This window comes from Athene cunicularia, assembly GCF_003259725.1.
Source record: "Athene cunicularia isolate RWA chromosome 2 unlocalized genomic scaffold, athCun1 chr2_part1, whole genome shotgun sequence".
Taxonomy (NCBI): domain Eukaryota; kingdom Metazoa; phylum Chordata; class Aves; order Strigiformes; family Strigidae; genus Athene; species Athene cunicularia.
The window spans coordinates 75528103-75547362 of NW_020799095.1; the positions used below are offsets into that span (position 1 = coordinate 75528103).

Below are 19260 nucleotides of genomic sequence, written 5' to 3' on the forward strand. Positions count from 1 at the left end.
TGGGTGAGGTCCTCCCAACACAGGTCCGCCCTGGAGCAACCTCACTCCCAAACATGCACCCTTACCAAAACCCTGCCAATTTTACCTGATACAGAAAGGTGCCGTATTGAAATGAGGGGATCCTTGACTGCAGCCAGTGTCCTTCCAGGTGGCGTTGATGTCTTCCCAGTCAGGCCTAGTAACTGTGTCCTGTGGTAGGGAGCTGAGGCTGGATGGAGCAGGTAAGTCCTCTTAACTTGTCACCTGAGGAGCAGAATCTAAGTGAACCTCATATGAAAATTATCTGCAGATCTGGGAGCGGGACCAAGGAGTGGTTTTGACTCCTAGCCTGGTTTAGTTTGCTGGGTTTTACATCTTCGGGCCTAGTGTTTATGAAACAGCCAATTCAGCAGAGTCTCCCTGCCAGGGGTAAGGCAGCCCTGGAGGAGCATGAGGACAAGCTAAGCAGACAAAGGGGCTTTTTCCTGGAAGCTTCTTTGCAACTGCAGAGAAGACGATCCTGCAGTAGGTGAGCTACTCCTGCCCAGTGTGTCTGAAACTATTTTGCAGACACCTCTTTGACAGCTCTGATGTTTCTTCCCACCAAGTGCAGTCTTTGGGAGGCAGTTCTTTGCTCCTCTTGCTGTTGTAGTTCCACGTGTCTCCCTGGTGAGCGCCCCGGGCGGGATGCATGGCTTCCCACTGCCCAGGGGAGTGTCTGCATGGGCGGTGGGACTGCCTCACGTGTTCCGACTCATGTTCCTCAGTCCTGTGGTCTCTCATTCCTGTGCACAATTTTCAGCTGGACTTTAGAGGGTATGGAGTTGATAGCAAGGAGTGTTGCACTCTAGGGTTTTCCACAAATATAGCTCTACAAAATGAACTATCTGACCATTTGTATTTTTCAAAAAGAAAATCCCTTTGCCTTTGATTATGATACTGCAATTAATAATCTAGTAAAAAAAAAAAAGCAAATAATTAGGTTGTTTGAAAGTAATGGAATAGAATAAGCATGTATGTGAGTACATGTCTTTTCTGTGGTACTTTGGAGGAGAGTAGCAACTTTAATTGCATGCCACAAACTAGGTAACTTGTTATAATAGAAGACGGTTCCTTTGTTTCACAAAATGAGAAAATGTAATTCAGAAGTCCATTTAGGTTGATGTATTGGGATCTTATAAAAGTTTTGTACTCTATACTTGTGATAGAGGAGGACGGGTATATAATCTGAGTTTTTAAAGATTAATTTCAAGTAGTGTATGTATCTGGGGCAACGATGTTACCAGAGCCAAAGACTGAGTACTTACCACTTTCAGTGATTTGCTTATAAAAAGTGAGATGTATGAAAATATTTAGCTTCTTGAATTAAACTGATAAATAATCTCATGCTTCAATATATAAACTAGTCTAGCTTGAGATTTAGGGAGATTTCTCTTACGAGAAATAACTGACTCTTTAATGACTAATCTGTATTTGCATGTTTTTGTCTTATGTATTTATGCCAGTGTCCTGAGCTTCAGGAAGCTTTTGGAAAAAGCTGCCCAGTTGGGCTGAATGAGTATTCTTGGGCAGCACTGTGGCTTCAGAGCCAAAGCCTTATAGGATGTCACCTCCCCTTCTTTTAGAGCCCTAATTTCCATGGCAAAATGTAGTGGGGTATATTTACTTTTACCAACTACCCTTTCCCATGCTTTTCAGACTTCTTATTTCTTCCAGAAAAAGTTGTATTTTATAAAAACATGAGCTTTGAAAAGCACATGGAGCCAAGGCAGGAGTTTTGCCATTGATGTGAATGGCAAGTTCTGTGCATGTATGACCCCTCTGATGACATCCCTCTGAATATCCCCAAAGCTCCGCAGGAGGCCTGGACAGCTGGCAGATGTGGGACAGTTCTCTTCCACAGAATAGTTCTGGCCAGCTCCCACATGAACATGATCTTATCCTGACTTGCCTGTGCATAACCGTGCAGGCTGCCTCTCTGCAACTTTACTTCTGGAATGTGACACAACTTGCGTGTAGAATGACATTGCCTACAGTGACATTTAAACAGAGATGCTACACTGTAGTGTAGCTTTCAGTCACCACTGCCATTTTGCTCTCTAAAAAAAAGTACTAGAAATTCTAGTGCTAAGAATATTTTTTTTTTTTGTAACAGGTCTCAAAAATTACTTTAACAAATGCTGTGCTGTTTTTCTCAAAAATACTCTGGTAAAATGTTGTCAAAATCACCTTCTAGACTAGAAGAAGGGCAAAGTTAGTTACCTAGGCTTGAAATACAACACATATTAAATAGTCATGCACGTTAGAAAGTCAACACTAAATGTTTTATATTTCTTTCCTGTATCATTTGTTGTTTTTCTGTGCAAAGCGTTTTGTGATTCATTGCTTTCATGATATTGTAATTTCATATTGGATGCTGCCACTGGAATACTATACAAAAATCACAGCTGTAAATGATTTGAATCCTTTCCAGATGTACTGTAGTAAATATTTTTGAGTAAGACTGGGAAATAATTTAATATTTTGTTTTATAATTAATTCAGAACTAGTTTTAAATAGGTGATATATTCTATACTGCAAAACTGAAGCACGTTCTACATTTTTTTCCTTAAATTAGTGTTATTAGTCTTATATGCATAAAATTTCTGATATGTATCTGGTTTCTAATAACTAAATCATTGTTTTGTGCTTCCATAAACTGCAGAAACTATGCCTGTTCCAGACCAGCCCTCGTCTTCTGACAAGACAAGTTCCCTTAGTCCTGTGTTGAACACATCCAATGGTGATGGCTCTGAAACTGAGACAACCTCTGCCATTCTAGCTTCAGTTAAAGAACAGGTATGCAAGTGCTGCGTCCAACAGGCTAGAAAATAGTAATATGATTTAATGTTTTTTTAACAAAAGCTTCATAGGTGGTATCTAAATAATTTCATTCACAAATGCATATTGCAAAGAATGTTAAATATTTCTTAAAGTCTTAATATACTTCCATGTGCTGTCCTACAATGACATTATTATAATTTAATTGAATTGTTCATTTTATTCTCCACTTTCACTCTTTACTGTTAATGCTGCTCTCCTTTTCTTGTTGGCAGCCTGCATGTAGAATTACAGCATATAGGCATGGCATATAAGAGCTATAGGCAAATAAGTTGTGGAGAAGATGTATTATCCTAGACTTTTTAGTTAAAAGGATTTGTAAGAATCCTAGATTTTTTTAAATGTAACATCTACGTGTGTTTTGGTTTTTTTTGCGTAAAACTTGACGCTGAGATTATTTTGGCACAAAATTGAGTAGAGACAGAGGCTTTCACCCTTAAATGATTAAACAAAAAGTATTAGAAATTTTTGAAAGAAAGGTCTTTAGTGGGATTCTCTGCTTGATTCCGATAGGACAGGTTTGGACATTTTAATGTAAATTTTTGTGGGCTGAGTTTCTGATACTTTGCTTAGTGCCTCTTTGCACATCAGGAGATGGTTAACATTTGTGTTCATGAAAACGCCTGGTTTCCATTGCTACCTCATTTGGCTCAACAGCAGCAACAGGTATTGCAAAGAGACACATTAAAAGATAGCAGTTTTCAGTCAGCTTTCTCCTTGCTGAAGGTGTCTAAATTGATTCTCCAGTTATATTATTCTTTCCCTGCCTAAGACATTCACTGCTGCTTTAGTAAAATTAATGTATGAATTCAGCTTATGATATGTAACACTGTTGGGGTAATAGCTGTTGAGTCATTGGGTTTTTATAAACTTTGTGACTTTGCTCTGCATTTTTTCTTCTTGATATGTACCAGTTTTCTGTCTTGAGTGTTAAAGCTTAGTCATGTTTTCTGGCTCTGAAAAGAGGAGTGTGGGAAAGGTTGTAATGTGGAGTTTTGTCGTAAGATTTATGGCATGTCGATGTATTGGAGTTGCCTATGGTTTAGATGTTGATATGCATATTCTTTTCTAGGACAAGAGCATTACTTGGGCATGTACCAGTGTTTCAGCCTTTGTTACTGTATTATTTTGAAGAAAAACAGCCACATTAGCTTTTTACTCTTTGATGTTGAAAAAATGTACAGGAAAGTAATATCGGTAGAAGATACTCTGCCTATTGCCTGTTAGAATGTGAAACACAGTATTGAATAGTGAGAAATTTTTCTCTGTTGTTGGGTTTTGTGATGATATTGCTAGTTTATACCTGGTCATGTATTTTGCAGCTGAACCTCCCACCCTAATAAATCAGTGTATTGAGTACTCGAGGGAATTGGTGCTGAATCCACTAGAAGAAAAAGATTTCAAGTGGTAAAACATTAGCAAAGTTATTTCTGATTCCTGTGAACCACAGCAAAAGGGCTCTGTAGTAAAGGAGTTCTTCATTCCCACATCACCAAGAACAGCCTAGCCAGCTAACTGAAAGTACTGCTGGCTAACAAGATAATCTCTTGAATTATTGCAGTACAGGGTACCAAAACATCACAGGTGTTCTGTTAATTAAAATTTCTTTACAGGTGATCTCTAGTCAGACCTGTCTCAAAGCTGGAAGACTGTACTAAGCTCAAAAATAAGACTGATATTATTTTTTAGATCGGAATGAGTTTCTCAGAGTATATGGTGACTTTAGTAAATTTGTTTTAAAGGCACACATTTATGTTCAGCCACACTCACTACTGGGAAAGCCATGTAACTCCAGTATTATTTTTTTATTTTGTAGTAAAGATTTGAAAGGGAAAAAAACCCAACAACCCCAAAACAACAAACTAAAAAAAAAAACCCCAAAACTACTTTTCAGCTTTTCTATTTCCCACGTTTTGACAGACATACATTATTTAACATTCTGTTGGAAGAATTTTAGGTACGGACAGCATCCCGTGCTTCAAGCAGATGAAATACATTACACTGATTCTGCATTAGGGGAGTAAATTAAGTAAGTTTCTAACTGATTGTTCAGATGAGTATTCCTCTGCTTTTTAGAAGAAGAAATGAATTACTTTTCTGCCTGGTATGTGATTTTGCTCTGTGCCCTTTGACTGTAGCTGAAAATATACATAGGGTTTTAGAAATACACACACAGATAATTATTCAGAAGTATTGCTAATAAAGAAAAAGATGGTTGAGTTCATGATGAAGGTAAGTTTTGCTGAAGCAAATATGTTAAGTTTTCTTTATCTGTGGTGGTTTAACTTTCTGAAGTTTCCTTTTTTCAATTCTCTTGGAACACTTGTGGCAACTTCATGTGTTACTTCTCATGAAATAACTAGAACAGTGTCTTTGAGTGACTGCAGCAGAGTAAGCTGCAGGATTTACGGTATTGATGACTGTAATAGGTGTTTTCAGGCTTTGAAGAGGGCAGGACACATGGAAAGAAAGCACAGAGAAGTAGTCATAGATGTTGTATTTATTCCTCTACTTAAATTTATTGAGAAAATCTGAAGCTTTGCTGTGCCTAGTTTGAAGAATAGATATCACTATCGTGTCCTATTTTGAGAAACAGGTTTATTTGGTCTAAAAAATTGTGCTTGATATGTCAAATGGAAAGTGGCATTCATGCTGGTCATGACTGGATCAGAAGGTGCAGCCATATATGTTTCAAGGCTGTCAGAAGATTTCTGTCAAAATAGAAATTGAAGCCTGTAATTTTTTTGCTGAGGAGTTAGGTTCATTTTAGGAACTCCTTGATTTAATGTATAAGCCATTTCATTTGTGTTTTACCTCTGGACAAGCATACTGAATCATTTATGGGTTTCAGGCTTCTGAGATACAATTGAGAAGTAGTGATGGATAAAGAATAAGAATCCATGTTTTTCCCCTTGCTGCTAACTTTCTTAAACTCAGCAGGCATTGCTGGAGAGGAAGTCAGAATCATCCACCATGTCTTAAGAAATCGTGAGATGCCAGGCAGTAAACTTTGTCTTAGGTGTTTTCAAACTGTCCTTGTGAAGAGGAAAGGTTAATAACTTCTGTGAAGATGAAAGTTCTTTTTCTTTTTGTGTGTGTGTGTTTTTTGGTTTTTTTTTCAGACAGAATCAAGTTCTCTAAAGAGAAATCATCAAGTAATGTTAAACCACTAGTCAAAGAGTTTCAGTTTTCCATGCTGTATAAAATGTGGTTACATATCTGTGTATGAGGAACAATTTTTTTCTTTCTTATGATACACTGGCAAACACATTTGGCTCAATGCTTCCTGAGTTTTAGAAAACATAAGACTATTTGTGCTTCTGCTTTGTCTTCTGCAAATAAGGGAAAAACTCTTCAACAGACAAAATGAGATACCAGAACTCTATGGTTTGTGAGAACATATGTGATAGAACGATATCTTCTGAAAAAAGCATGATAATGTTTCTGATTGTGAATCTCTACCTGTTCGAGTGACTTCTGAACACACTCCATGCTAAAAATTTTCTGGGAAGAGAGTTATTGATAATGCTGTTTTGAAAGTAGAAATAGCTGCTAAAGAAGCTTTTGAGTAAATATATAGTAAAGCTGATGCTTTTCCTGAAAGTCACCAGAAGTATGTGGTTCACAGCACTTTGGTTCTTGGCATACAGAAACTTCTCCATTGGAAGCTGAGGAGGGATGTAGTGACAGTGACCTAGCAGAGACTTGTTTTGGCAGATTTTTTAGATAAAAACCCTTGGAGAACATGAGATAAAATAATTTCCTAAGAATGAGATCCATCTTGAAGCACTGACAATTATTTCAACTTGGAAATAGTATCATACATCTGTTTTAGTTTTGTGACTCTATAGTTTCCTTTACCATCTTAGTAGCAGCCTGTTTCAGAGAACAGCTCTTTCCCTTTCAGAAAACTTAACTTCAGAGAACAAGTTGTGTCATACTTAGTATTTCTTTTGAAACCTTTTTAAATATACCTATTTCAAATAATGGTACTTGTTTCCAGATACCTTGTCTTCATTTCCCCCTCTCCAGAAAAAGCTTAGACTCTAAGATTTTGGAATATTTCTCATACTGTTTAAATAAATGATTGATTAATGTGTTCTTTAAATCACAGTGCTGATGCCAGAGAAGATGGAAGTCTTTGGCTTTGAGATGTTTGTGCATAGTGGTTGGTTTGTTTGTTTGTGTGTTTGTTTTTTTTTGTTTGTTTTTTTTTGTTTGTTTTGTTTTGTTTTGTTTTTTTAAACAAGAATGAGAGTGTCATCTTTGGTGTTAAAAATATCCTGGCTTTATAAGACTTAACATTTTTTGTAAATTAACTTCTGTTACTTTTAAATATTTACCAACTTTCCCATTAGAAAGCTACTTTTTTGTCAAGCAATTGTGGGTTAAAACCGAACTAAAAAACACATAGAGGTAATAATGACTAAGGATTGTAATGCATGTCAGTATTAAATAAGGATAATATGCATGACTTAAGTGAACTTGTATGTTAGGGGTTAGTACTCTTTGGAAAGAGGGTTGCGTATGTCATACACATCTTGTATATGAATATGTAAGTAAAACTGCAGATAGAAATGGCTGTAGAATTGAAAGATTTAATTTCTTTTCTTGGCTCTGCCAGTTTGTTTTTCCTATGTCTTTATATCACGATTGAAGTTTTAGAGCAAAATCACATATCTAGGTGGATGTTTCAGTTCAGACTATTTTTTAAGGTTTTAAGGCCACAAGAAACTTGTGAAATCATCTAGGTCTGACCAGCAGGTCATGACATTTCATACAGTCATCTATGTATTGGGTCCCAAGTCTGATTACAGAATGACTTTGGCAGCTGTTTTCCCTAATATAATGCATGCCACATTGCAATACATGATATTCACCAAAATGAGATCTCATTCTTGCCCTATAGGAACCAGTAATTACCCTAGTAACCTTAAGTATTCTATAGGTTTTCTAAATAGGTTCAATTATGATATATTCATGTCTTGTTTATTCCCCTCAAACATCAGGCTTTATCTCTGCCTTTAAAAGTTTTAGCAACAATATTTCAGACCCATGCTAATTATATTCAATCAATATGTATTTCTTTCATCATCTCTCTAAGTGGCACATCAATAAATTGACTTCCTTAGTTATAGAACTCCCTTGTTTCCAATGAGGTTTTAAAGTATTCCAGAGAGATAGTCCTCTTCCTTTTTGTCATCTTTTATTTTCATTAATATATTGATTTTAGATAAGAAACTTGACTGTATTATATGTTTTGAGTAGAACAAGTCTATACAGGGGATATGGTAATTCTGAGTTGCTGGGTGGACCAACTTATTATTGAAATATGAAGCTTTGTGTCTACAGCTGCTGCTTCCTAGGTACATCCTCAAGCTGATGGGGATTGCATTTGAGATGTACAATTCTGCTACTGGAAATGGGGCGTTCAGTGGAGAAGTTTTGAAAAACATGATCACATTGGCTAGTGAAGAAGGAAATTATTTAATATATTTACTATATGCCCTGCTCTGTATGATTCTCAAGTTCTTGCTTTAGTCTGGCACTGGTTTCACATAGCTCTTTGGAGCAGCTGTGAGTGTATCCATGTTGTGCTTATCAGGAAACAGCAGTTTACAAGAATGGAGACCTAGACAAATAATTCCTGTTCAGAACCCTGTATCCTGTAAGTTATGCCAAAACCACAGTAGCCATAGTAGATGTTGTGTGAAGAAACTAAAAATGACTTCACTGATAAAAGGATATGGTGATAATCCAAAATACGTATTTTGGGGATTGTTTGAAATGAATTGAGAGTGGAAAGGTCCTGTGAAGATTTAGTCTGATAGAGAGTACTGAGAGAATATATCCTCCTAGCAGAACCATCTTTGAAGAGAGGGAAGACAATGCTAATTATTAGAATGGAAGTAGAGTTAAATATGGTGCTGTTTTGACTTAGTGATGTTGAAAATTTAGTAGATCAAATCCAAGAATTTCACAGAAGTTGAGTAGAATGCTACTTAGTGACAACTCAATCTAATGCTGATTTAAATAAAGGCCATCACAAAGAAAGGCAAAATATCCTTTCTTATTGTGCAGCTGGTATGATGAAAAGTGGTGAATACACTTCTAATGATGTACAAGCACTTCTGACTTAACTTTTTTTTTTTTTTTCCCCCAGTAGTGGAAGAATTTCAAACTTGGAATACTGATTCTCTAAGAAAGTAATAATACTGATCTCAAAATTTCAATAGATTTAGATTTTTTTATATTAAATTTCTAATTAACACGACTGCAATTGTAAGATTTTAACATTGTTGATTTCTTTTTCTCTGGTATTGGGGCTTTATAAGATTTAAAATATGTTCACACCTAAACCAAGTGTTTCAACCAGCGTGGTGGAATAGGTGTTCAATCTCACCTTAAAGTCACTTGAGAGGGAGATCTAAATGAACTTAAAATAATTAAGAAGTGGCTAGGCAAGTTGTGCTTTTTCCTGTGCTGATGCACCTCCCACTGTTGTACTGACAAACATGGATATATGCAGCCGCATAGGGAATGCTGCTGGAAAGCTGAGTTGACAATAACCATCCGAAAAGATGGGAAGGCAGCTTTGTGTTAAGAGGGTTGAGTGTGTTGGATTTCTTTTGGCAAAGGGTGGTTGAATCAGTTCGCCAATTTATTTTCAAAGGTTGACTTCTTAGCTCAGCTGCTGTAAAAATAGATTCCAAGCCATGGTTTTACTCAACTTTTTTGTAGTATCTGGAATGATCCAGCCCTATTTAAATGTATAGAGGAGTGGAGGTTTTGGGTATGTCTCCCCAACTCTGCTCCACTTCCCTGACTAAAAGCAAGTCACAATTATGTTTCTGTATAGTTTATCTTACTGAGACTTAGCTGTCTTACCTGTTTTCAGTATTTTTCACTTTCTGCACATGAATTAAACAATATCCATCAACAGTAATTTTCCTTTGCATAGAAAATAAACAAGGCTGTGAGGCCCATGGCTTTCAAAATCAGCATACCTTTTCTACAGAGAAAAACAAGTGCTGTTAAAAGACCAAACTGTGAACATTTCAGTTCATGATTATTTCTTCTGTCTTTTCTCTGGAAGTGAAAGAAAAATATGAAAAACTCGTACCAGATTCCACAGTGACCCTTCTCCTTTAACTTTTGTTGCCAGTACTTTAATGCAGCTTGCTCTTAAACTTCAGTTTTGAAAGGGATTTTTTAAGGAGATTGAATTTTTGTCATTGTTTCAGCAGTTTTTGTTCCTTTTGTGTCATTTTGAAAACTTAAATACTTCTGTTGTGTTTTCCCATCTGTTTCTGTATGTTTTCTCATATGATGGCATTTTCTACTCTTGATGCATTTACTGCTAAATGGAACTGTACCTTTCGGTGAGTAATTTAAATCTTTTGTACTCCTAGGAAAAAAACCTACATAACAGGTAGTTGAATGGTATGCATATTACTCTTTGGCATACAGAATTTACAATCCTGTTTATCCCCAGACAAGAAAACTAGAAGCCAGCAAATGCTAAGCTAAGTTTAAACTGAAGTCTACACCTGAGAGTTAAGGTACATTACTACCCAAATAAGCTTAACTTTGGTTGGATTTACGTCATTACAATAACACTAAACTAGTTTAGAATCACACAATAAGTTGATTTTAACAATGTGTAGCATGTTTGTTTCCTCCCCTGTGGTGCAAATTAAATATTTATCTCTGAAACTTCTAGTGACAGAACTTATTCTATAGTTGGCTTTAATTAGAACCTTTTCAGTGTGATGGAGTAAAAGGCCAGCAAAAGAAATCAATCTTTAAAAAAGATTCGAAGCTATATAGTATAGTTCTAGACAAATTAGTTGCTTAATTCATAATTCTTTCCCTCAAGGTTATCACTGCGTTTTTGGTAGAACATTACTCACTTGTTTAGGAGAAAGTCTTTACATGTATAAACTGTAACATGTTTAATAGTGGAGCCAGAATTTTTGCATGGGTTTCCTGCTACTCTTCATACATATATTTGCCTTTATGTAAATAGCAGATCAAAGTCCTGAGGCCCAAAGAGTTTATTTCTGCTTTTTATTTTTGAAAAGATTTAATTGGAAGGAGTTTTTTGTGCTTTTTAAAAAATTTGTTTGTTTCTTTAGTTTGGTATGATTGTTTTTTGTTTGGTGTTTTTTCTTTAAGGGGTAAATATGATGAGATGATAGCGGCTTAAATTCTGAAATATCTTTCCTAGGATGATACCTTTTTTTGTTGTTGAGACCCTGTCCTAGTGCAATACTCTTTGACCATGTTCTTTTAGATATTCCACATGTGAAGGAATATCTAAATATATTTATTATTATACTTAATATATAGTACAAAGTTAATTAATTTGAAGTTATTTCAAGTTATACAGGATTAGCACAGTGACACAACAATGCACTCAAAATGCAATATAATTAGAAATTACAATTAGTGGAGTATAGCAATTACACTATACAATTGACACGATATAAATGTGAATCTCATTATGTAGAATATACTCACCATCACGATGCTGAGCATCCCCCTGTCACCAGAAAGGTATGTGTTAGTTGAAGTCAGCTGAAGCCCTCAGTTCTCTTCAGAGCTCTTCTGTTTGTTTTTTATATTGGGCCTAACCACATACATACTCCCCATGCTTCCTGGCTGTTGTTTATAGCCTTAGTGTCTCTCCAGTACAAAGTTGGTGGCCCATCTCTTTTCTCTTCTTGTCTGTACAATGCTGCTCTGCCTTCACTTCTGAAGGCTGTTGCTATCATGCCAGGCCTGTATCTCATCATTTCAGTGGCATTAAATACCTCAATCTACACAGAGTGACTGCTTGATACTTCTATCTATATAAACTATGGTCGTAGCAGATTAAGCCATAGGCACATGCTTGATTACAAAAATTGCTGTTACAGCTAAACCAAGTAAAACAAAGCTGCAGACAGATGAAGAAAAGTTCAGACAGAGAAAGCCTGTCAATCTAAGTTCTGAGTTCTTGCAAACTTGGTACAACGATGAATCATTACTTGGTTCATTAAGTGCTCCATATAATTCATATAAAGCTATCCAGCAAGCTCCACGATGGGGAACATATTCCTTCCTCCATCAGTCCCCGAGTCCAATAGGGTGAGCTGTCCTATGCGCCTGAGCTCAAAATGAGCAAGTGCTGGGGAATGAGGCTCGTCTCCCAGGAGGTATATTCCAGCTCAGCCCACTTGCCTGGAGCCTGTACTGTTGCATTGCAGCTTCATCAGTCACTAATCGTAGGTAGAATCACAGCAGGCAAAGTCACTTGCTGAGGGAATTACTGGGCTCTGCAGAAAAGCATAAAACAACAAGCTAAATACCTATTACAGTTATAGGGGTAAAAGATACTCTTGATTAGAGTTACTATATCATAATTTATAAGCAGATCCAATATGTATAGAAGTTACGTTATTTTAACCTGAAGCACCCCCTAAAACTAGTTTTGTTTTGGTCTGGGTCTGCATTCCTTTCATTCAGGGACAAGCAGTTATGCAAGCAGTTGAAATACTTTGCTGATACATTCAGTTTGTCTAAAATAAAGACACCCTTGGGTTTCCTTTGGCATGAGATGAGTTTGGCTTCCTTTTCAGCAGTTGTGATCAATCATGTAATTATTCTCCCCTGAGCCTTCTCATCATGTAGCCTCTATTTATCTCTTCAGAGCATTCCTTCAGTGTAGGTGTGGATGTGGTGGGGGCTGCCTGGGGTGGGGGTGTCTTTGATTGGTCACAGCCCATTGTCCCCTTATTGTCAATAGTGTAGTATGAAACCTTGTTTTCTCAGGTGCAGAAATTTACCTTTTTGGGTAATAATAACTTGTGACACCAGCTTTTGTAAGTGAAAAACTGACACTGGTTATCTACTTGACAGCATACAAAGTAATATTTCTGTTTCTATTAGTTTTCCCTGTATTTATTTGGTCTGGATTGTCATACAGCAAATAGCTGCTTGCAGTCTGTTTCCTTGGTTGTTTCAAAATGTGAGCCGTACTTCTCACTTTTCATCTCTGTTCCCTCAGTTGCTACATTTGTTTTTCCTTGAGTCCTCTTAAAGCATTATTCTTTACATTTTTCAGATAGTCCCATTTCTTAGGCGTAACTAGTATCTCTCTATGTTGAGCTTTCCTTCCTTGGGTATCTAGCGCCCTCCAGTATAATGATCTGATTAATCTGGCATGACATTTTGCTGGTTAGTGTGCTATTCTATTGCTCTAACCTGCAATTCATGTTGCTGTGTTACCCATGGTCATGATTATCCATCTACCCGAACAGTTACACAGTGCAGCTATGTGCCTGGCTGTGTAATTAAGATTTAAATTGAGTCTTTTGTATACCATTACCAGCCTCTTCATCTAGGAAGTCTTTTAGTTTATTTTCACATTGCTAAGCATTTTTCAACAAAAATTTTGAGTGAAAAATAAAGGAGAAATAGAAGCAGAATGGAAAAATGTCTGACTTCATCTGTTCACTTCTGTATATTTCATAGTCTTCAGAGTCTTGATGTAAATAGGTATATGTAACAATTGTACTGTATGCTGCCTTGAAACTGGTAAATTTTTTTTTTTTTTTTTTTTTTTTTTTCCCCATGTCTAATTTCAGCATAGCAATACATCTTAGTAAAATTCTATTTGTTTTTAGTGTATAGTTATTTTCTGAAGCACATCTGTGCTTCAAAAGGTGTTACAACTGGTAGCTCTGGAAAATACTATTTTCCTTTTTCAAAGTAGTTGAGGATTTTTTTTCCCTCTTAATACTGTCTTTCCTGTATATAGTTACACCCCTCTTTGCTCCCTTCATTGTCAATCTAGGTCATTATTTGAAGCTTTTGTTGACAGAGCACTTGAGAGGTAAGTGCATCTGATACTATAAATAGGCTTCATTCTTCATAGTAAGTCAGCAGATTCACTTGAAAATTATCCGTTTTATACTAGATTTGATGGCAGATTTACTGCATTCTTCTGTCAACCAGTAGCACAAAAATTTTTAATGAATTGATATCTTCAAAACTTTGACATTCCAGAATTGAATAATTTTAAATTAACAAAGGATTACTACTTTTGTTTGGAGAGGACAAATGGCCCCTTTAACTATCTCTTTTTTTATTTTTTAATTTTTTAAAGAAAACCTGTATTTTTATTTCACAAAGCACTGCTTGCACATGAAAACCTGTTCCTACACAGTTTATGCTGTAGTCACAAAAAATAGAGGATACTGTTCCTCTTACTCTATGTTTTCAGTAATCTGTGCTGTGAAAATAGATGATTCTTTAGATTAGGTTTTTGTTTGTTGGTTTACCACAAATTGTGGCAGGGACCAACCAAAAAGTGTGCATTCTTGCCACAGTGTCAGGCAGCCTTCTGGTACAGCTCCAATATGCTGTTCTATGGGTGAAAGATTTTCAGGCAGGGAAAAACCTGCGATATACATTGTGTTTTCTGTATGGCTACAACTGCAGGAAGGGCGTTAGGTGCATCTCTGGCTGTAACATGTGCATAGGTACCTTTCTGAAACCTTTGACCACTTTGTATGCTGCTGCACCTGTAAAATAACATTTTATTCCTGCTTTCATATTCTCTGTTAGCTTTAAAGCCTTATTTAAATTGGGAATAAATTCTTGAGATTAAATTAAAATGTAATTTCATCCTATGCCCTTTCTGTGTACGCAACAAGCGTATTACAAAGCCAGGTATAACGCCAGGTAAGTGCCTTTCTCTGAAAGCAGGACTGGGTGTACCACTGTGATGCATACTGGGATTGAAAAGCATTGTAAAAGCTGTACATAACAGTGACTTTTCCCCACTGCAGTCTCTAAAGATTGGTAAGCACCTCCACAGTTTATATGCATACCCTTTAGAAGTTTTTCATGCTGAGGCAGGATGATGGACTGTAGAAGATGGACAGTTGTCTGTAATAAATTTGATAGCCCCTTAAACTGAGGTTTGATGCAGTGTCTGCTGTTCCTGAATCAGCATTGCTGCTAGTACTTTTATATACCAGATTCACTGTCAGACACAGAAATACAAATCTATTGATATCATATGCCATAGTGATGCCTACCCAAATTCAGAAGAGCTAAGCTAATGGCTCGAATATACTTATTGCTTTAGTAATTAGAGGCTGTATTTAGAGGCTGATGAGAAATCCTCTAGTGCTTTTCACTGAATTTTAGAAAGTGAACTACAGTTTATTCCATGAATGTGTAAAAAAAAAAAATAAATGTACAAATGAAAAAGTACTTTCTGCAGGAGTGGTGTGTGGGTGATATGCAACTGTATTCCCTTATTTCGCATGAGAAATTGTCCAGTAATTAAAACCTTGCTAGATCATTTCTGTGTGTGAGAGAGCGAGCATTGCTACTGTCATGTAGTTCTAGGGCACTTTGCTTTGAGAAGACCATACCTGGTTGTGTGTCATTTCCACTGGAAATAGAAGTATTGAAGGAAATCTGTCTGGTTGTCATCAATTTAGTCTGAACAAGAAACCAATGCGTTCCCTCCCCTTTTCTTTTCTGATAAGATTCATATGAAGCTTACTTTTTTTTTTCATTTTTCTCCACTATATGCAGCTTAACTTCTGATTTTCTTGTGTTGACAACTGTGTGTTGACAACTGTATCTGTTCCTTCTCAGTTTATCTGTGGTCATGCAGAGAGCTACTTTATGGTTTCTTGCTGTAAATTTAAATGGTATACAGTATCCCTAGATGGTTTTTTGTTGCCTTTTATTTAACAAGGTAGGCTATTAATCTGTAGTTATAATGCAACATTTGTAGGCATAGTTATTATCTTTTATGAGGGAAAAAATATGCAGGGTTTTCTGTGGGTCTGACTTATGGATCTGAACATTTGCTCTATTAATTTTTCACCGTTAGTTGTTAGCATATACTTCTTCTCATTACAAGCCTTCCCTGATGTGAAGAGATCTTACGATAATAGGTGTTAATGTTTTTCTGGTTCATTTGGTAGAATATTTTAAAAAAATGTACTGTTGTTTCATGAATCTTATATTGTTAATATACATGGGCATTTTATATTGTACCTGCACTGTTTGCATAGTTCATTCATGTATGAATACAGCCAGTGGCTTCTTGTAGTACAGCAGTGTGCATGTATGCATATAGAGAAGTCTTTTACTAATAAATGCATATTAATTTGCACCTCTTTTCACTATTTTAGATATTTGTGAAGATTTCTATTTTGTCAAACTTAAGTTTGAATGTTTTTTTCAGTTGTCGTCTTTGATCCCTAATCTGCATTAATCAGCATTACTTGAAAAGGAAGAAATAGGCATAGAGATTCTTCCTCTCATCAGTGATTGTGATGAGGGATCAATGGACTGACTTAAGATAAGAGTGAATCTTCATGTTAACATTGAAAATGATTGTATTGACATTGACAAAGATGCACAAGTTAAAATTATTTTGATATTAATTTCAATATTCTTGACATACTCCCTCTTAGTTGAGTGTGTTTTATTCTTAGCATTTGTTTTCTCAGTATGTGCTTGAAAGAGTCATCAAATTATTGAGTCCATGTGTCCTTGAAGTTGTGGTCTAATAACTGCCTTTTTTCCCTGGAGTTCAAGATTAATTGGTTCAGATAATACTATACCGTGCAAATTTCAAAATGTTTCTATTCATTACTGAAAAGCATAGTATGATAAAGCTTACTTCAATTCCATTCACTTACTAAAGTGAATTAAAAAGATCATCATCAGCTATATTCTTTTTCTATGGCATATTAGTTACTTTATAGTAGGGAAAAACTCATCTGTTTGTGTTTCTTTTTCTGCAAAGCTTCCTGAGACTTTTCAGAAATTTGTCATCAGCATTCCCTGATGGATGAAATTTCCAACATGCTATGCCTTATGACAGTGAAGAAAAGCCTACACCATTTCTTCAAAGAATATAGAATTTGATTTCTAACCCACTGCATATACTGATCTAGGAAGTTGAATGTAATTCTGCTGTAGTGCTTCATATAGTAACTTCAATTTCCCTTTCATTATTTCTGGAGAAGACGAATTGAAGTCAGGAACTTGGGGAAATATGGGTCCATGGGTGAATGCTGGAGGCAATCTAATGGTCGACAACACAGAAAAGGCAGAAACTTCCTTTTTTTTTTTTTTACTGTTCTCAGTCAAGGGATAGTATCATGGAGATTAAGGACTGTTTAGAGAAAGTGGATGTATTAAGCTTGTTGAGGCTTGTTGAGGCTCTATGCCAACATTGAGAAGAGCTCAATCAGGTGCTACGATTACAAGGCAGCTGTTGTCCAAGGAAAACCATGGTAATTGAGGAACGTCCTGAGAACTAGAAGGAGGCCAACCTTATACCAGTCTTTAAGAAAGGTAAGGAGAATGGTCCAGGGATCTAGAGGCTGTCAGGTCAGTCAGTTCCCAGAAAGATCATGGAACACATCATCTTGGCACTTGCTTCTAGACATGGTGAAGGGCAAACACATTTCTGAAGTGCGGCTAGTGTTTTGCTAATCTGCCTTCTAGGATGAAATGTCTGGCAATGTGAATGAGGGGAGAAAATATGGTATAGCGTAACTGCAGCTTTATTAGGACTTCTGATACTTTCTCCCACGCTGGTATCAACAGTAAGCTGAGGAAGCATGGACTGGGTATCGAGTGGGCTTGAAAATCAGCTGGACTACTTACTGAAAGGGTAGTAATCAATAGCTTGATGAGTTAGCAGGCAGTAAGAAGTGGAATGCCTCAAGGATTGATTCTGGTAGTCATGCTATTCAATTCTTCAGTGTCTTGGATGATAGAATTGAACTGAATGCACCCCCAGCAAAGTTGTGAATGATACTAAATTAGGGTGATGCTTGGAAAGCTAAAATAGAGCTCCAGTCTTAAAGCATCTTGAGACCCTGAACGAACTGAGGACTGAGCCAAAAAATCTCCTGTATTTAAAAAAGAGCAGGCTAAAATTCCACAGCTGGAGTAATACCATGCATCAGTCCAGGCTGGGAAGCACCTGGTTGAGTCACAGCTCTGCTGAAAAGGACCTGCGGTCATTAAGTGTCAAGCTGAATATAAGCCAGTGGTGTGCTTTCACTGCCGACAAAACCAACTGTGTACTGGCTGTGTTGGAAGGAAGGAGAAATGTGACTGGCAGACTGAAGGAAGCTGTTACCACCCCTGTTCCAATCTGGGAAAGCTGCTTCTTGGACAACCATGTGTCATTTTGGTAACCCCCAATACAGAGGGTATGTTGAGAAACTAGAAATAGTCTGGTGGGGGAATAGTAAACTGGTCAGAGGCCTAGACCACATGATGTGATAGGAGAGGTTAGGGAGCTGGGTCTGGTGAAGAGGAGGCTAAGGAGGTGATCTTACATTAACCTACAATAACTACGAAGGGAGTGATAAAGATGATGGCACCAAACTTTTCTCAGTAGTGGCATACAGTTTAGCAAGGGGCAGTAGCCATAAATTGCAGCTTGAGGAGTTCAGACTGGACACAGGAAAACTTTTTCATGAAGAGGATACTGTAGTAATGGAAGAGGCAACCAGAAAGGCTGGGAGTTTGGTCTTTTCCATTCAACTAAACAAATCCTGTTGTGGTGTTGGCAATGATCATAATTTTAGTGGGAGGTGAGACTAGGTGACTTCCAGACAAATTTTCTGTGGTGCTATGATGATTCTGTAGTAATCCAATGATAATGCACAATTTTGATCAAATGATAATTTACACCTTTGTATGTAGAGTGTGGAAAATATATTTTGAAGGAGAATAGTATGGCTTAAAAATTCCTCCAGTTTGATTGCTTATCTGTCAATGCTTAAAAAATAGTATTGGAAACTGAGGATAACTGTTCACTGAAGAATAATCTCATTACTTTTCAGTGTTTTATTAAGTGATAAGAACTGAAATAATAGATCAGCCAATGGGATTGGTGGATGAAGGGGAAAACTAGCTAATGTGGAATGGGATTTCTGAAGATTTTGGTCAGTTTTACTTTTTTTTTCCCCCTGGAGAGATCCTCTTATCTTTATTTTTACACAGAGATTTCTATTTCTAACCAGGTTTTAGAGACCAAGATATTACTCCTCAAACTCTACCAGACCTTAATATTTACAAGAGAGCAACATGTGGAAATAAATAAATAGTGTTTTCTTGATGTTAATAATGCAAAAGTGTAAACATAGCCTTACATTTAGATTTTATATCTTTTTTGTCAAACATCATCTGACTGATCCATTCTCTTCATAATATCTTAGCTTCCTATTTCTTTTGAATTGGGAATAGTGACATTTACCTAAATTTCAGACTGGTTGCGTGTATAGGTACATGAAGAAAGCCAGTATATGTCCACTAAGGGAGGTAGAGTACTTTTTTTTTTTTTTTTTTTTTTTTTCC

General features: G+C 36.6%; 1 protein-coding gene across 1 annotated transcript in view; it reads left to right on the forward strand.

Moving 5' to 3' along the window:
• The first annotated feature begins 2685 nt into the window (after positions 1–2685).
• The window catches only part of LOC113476640 (catenin delta-2-like), a 254882-nt gene continuing 238307 nt past the window's right edge, over positions 2686–19260 (forward strand). Inside the window, exon 1 of the mRNA XM_026842473.1 lies at positions 2686–2817. Within this exon, the coding sequence (XP_026698274.1) occupies positions 2689–2817 (129 nt within the window). The 5' untranslated portion in view covers positions 2686–2688. The remainder of the gene's footprint in view (positions 2818–19260) is intronic.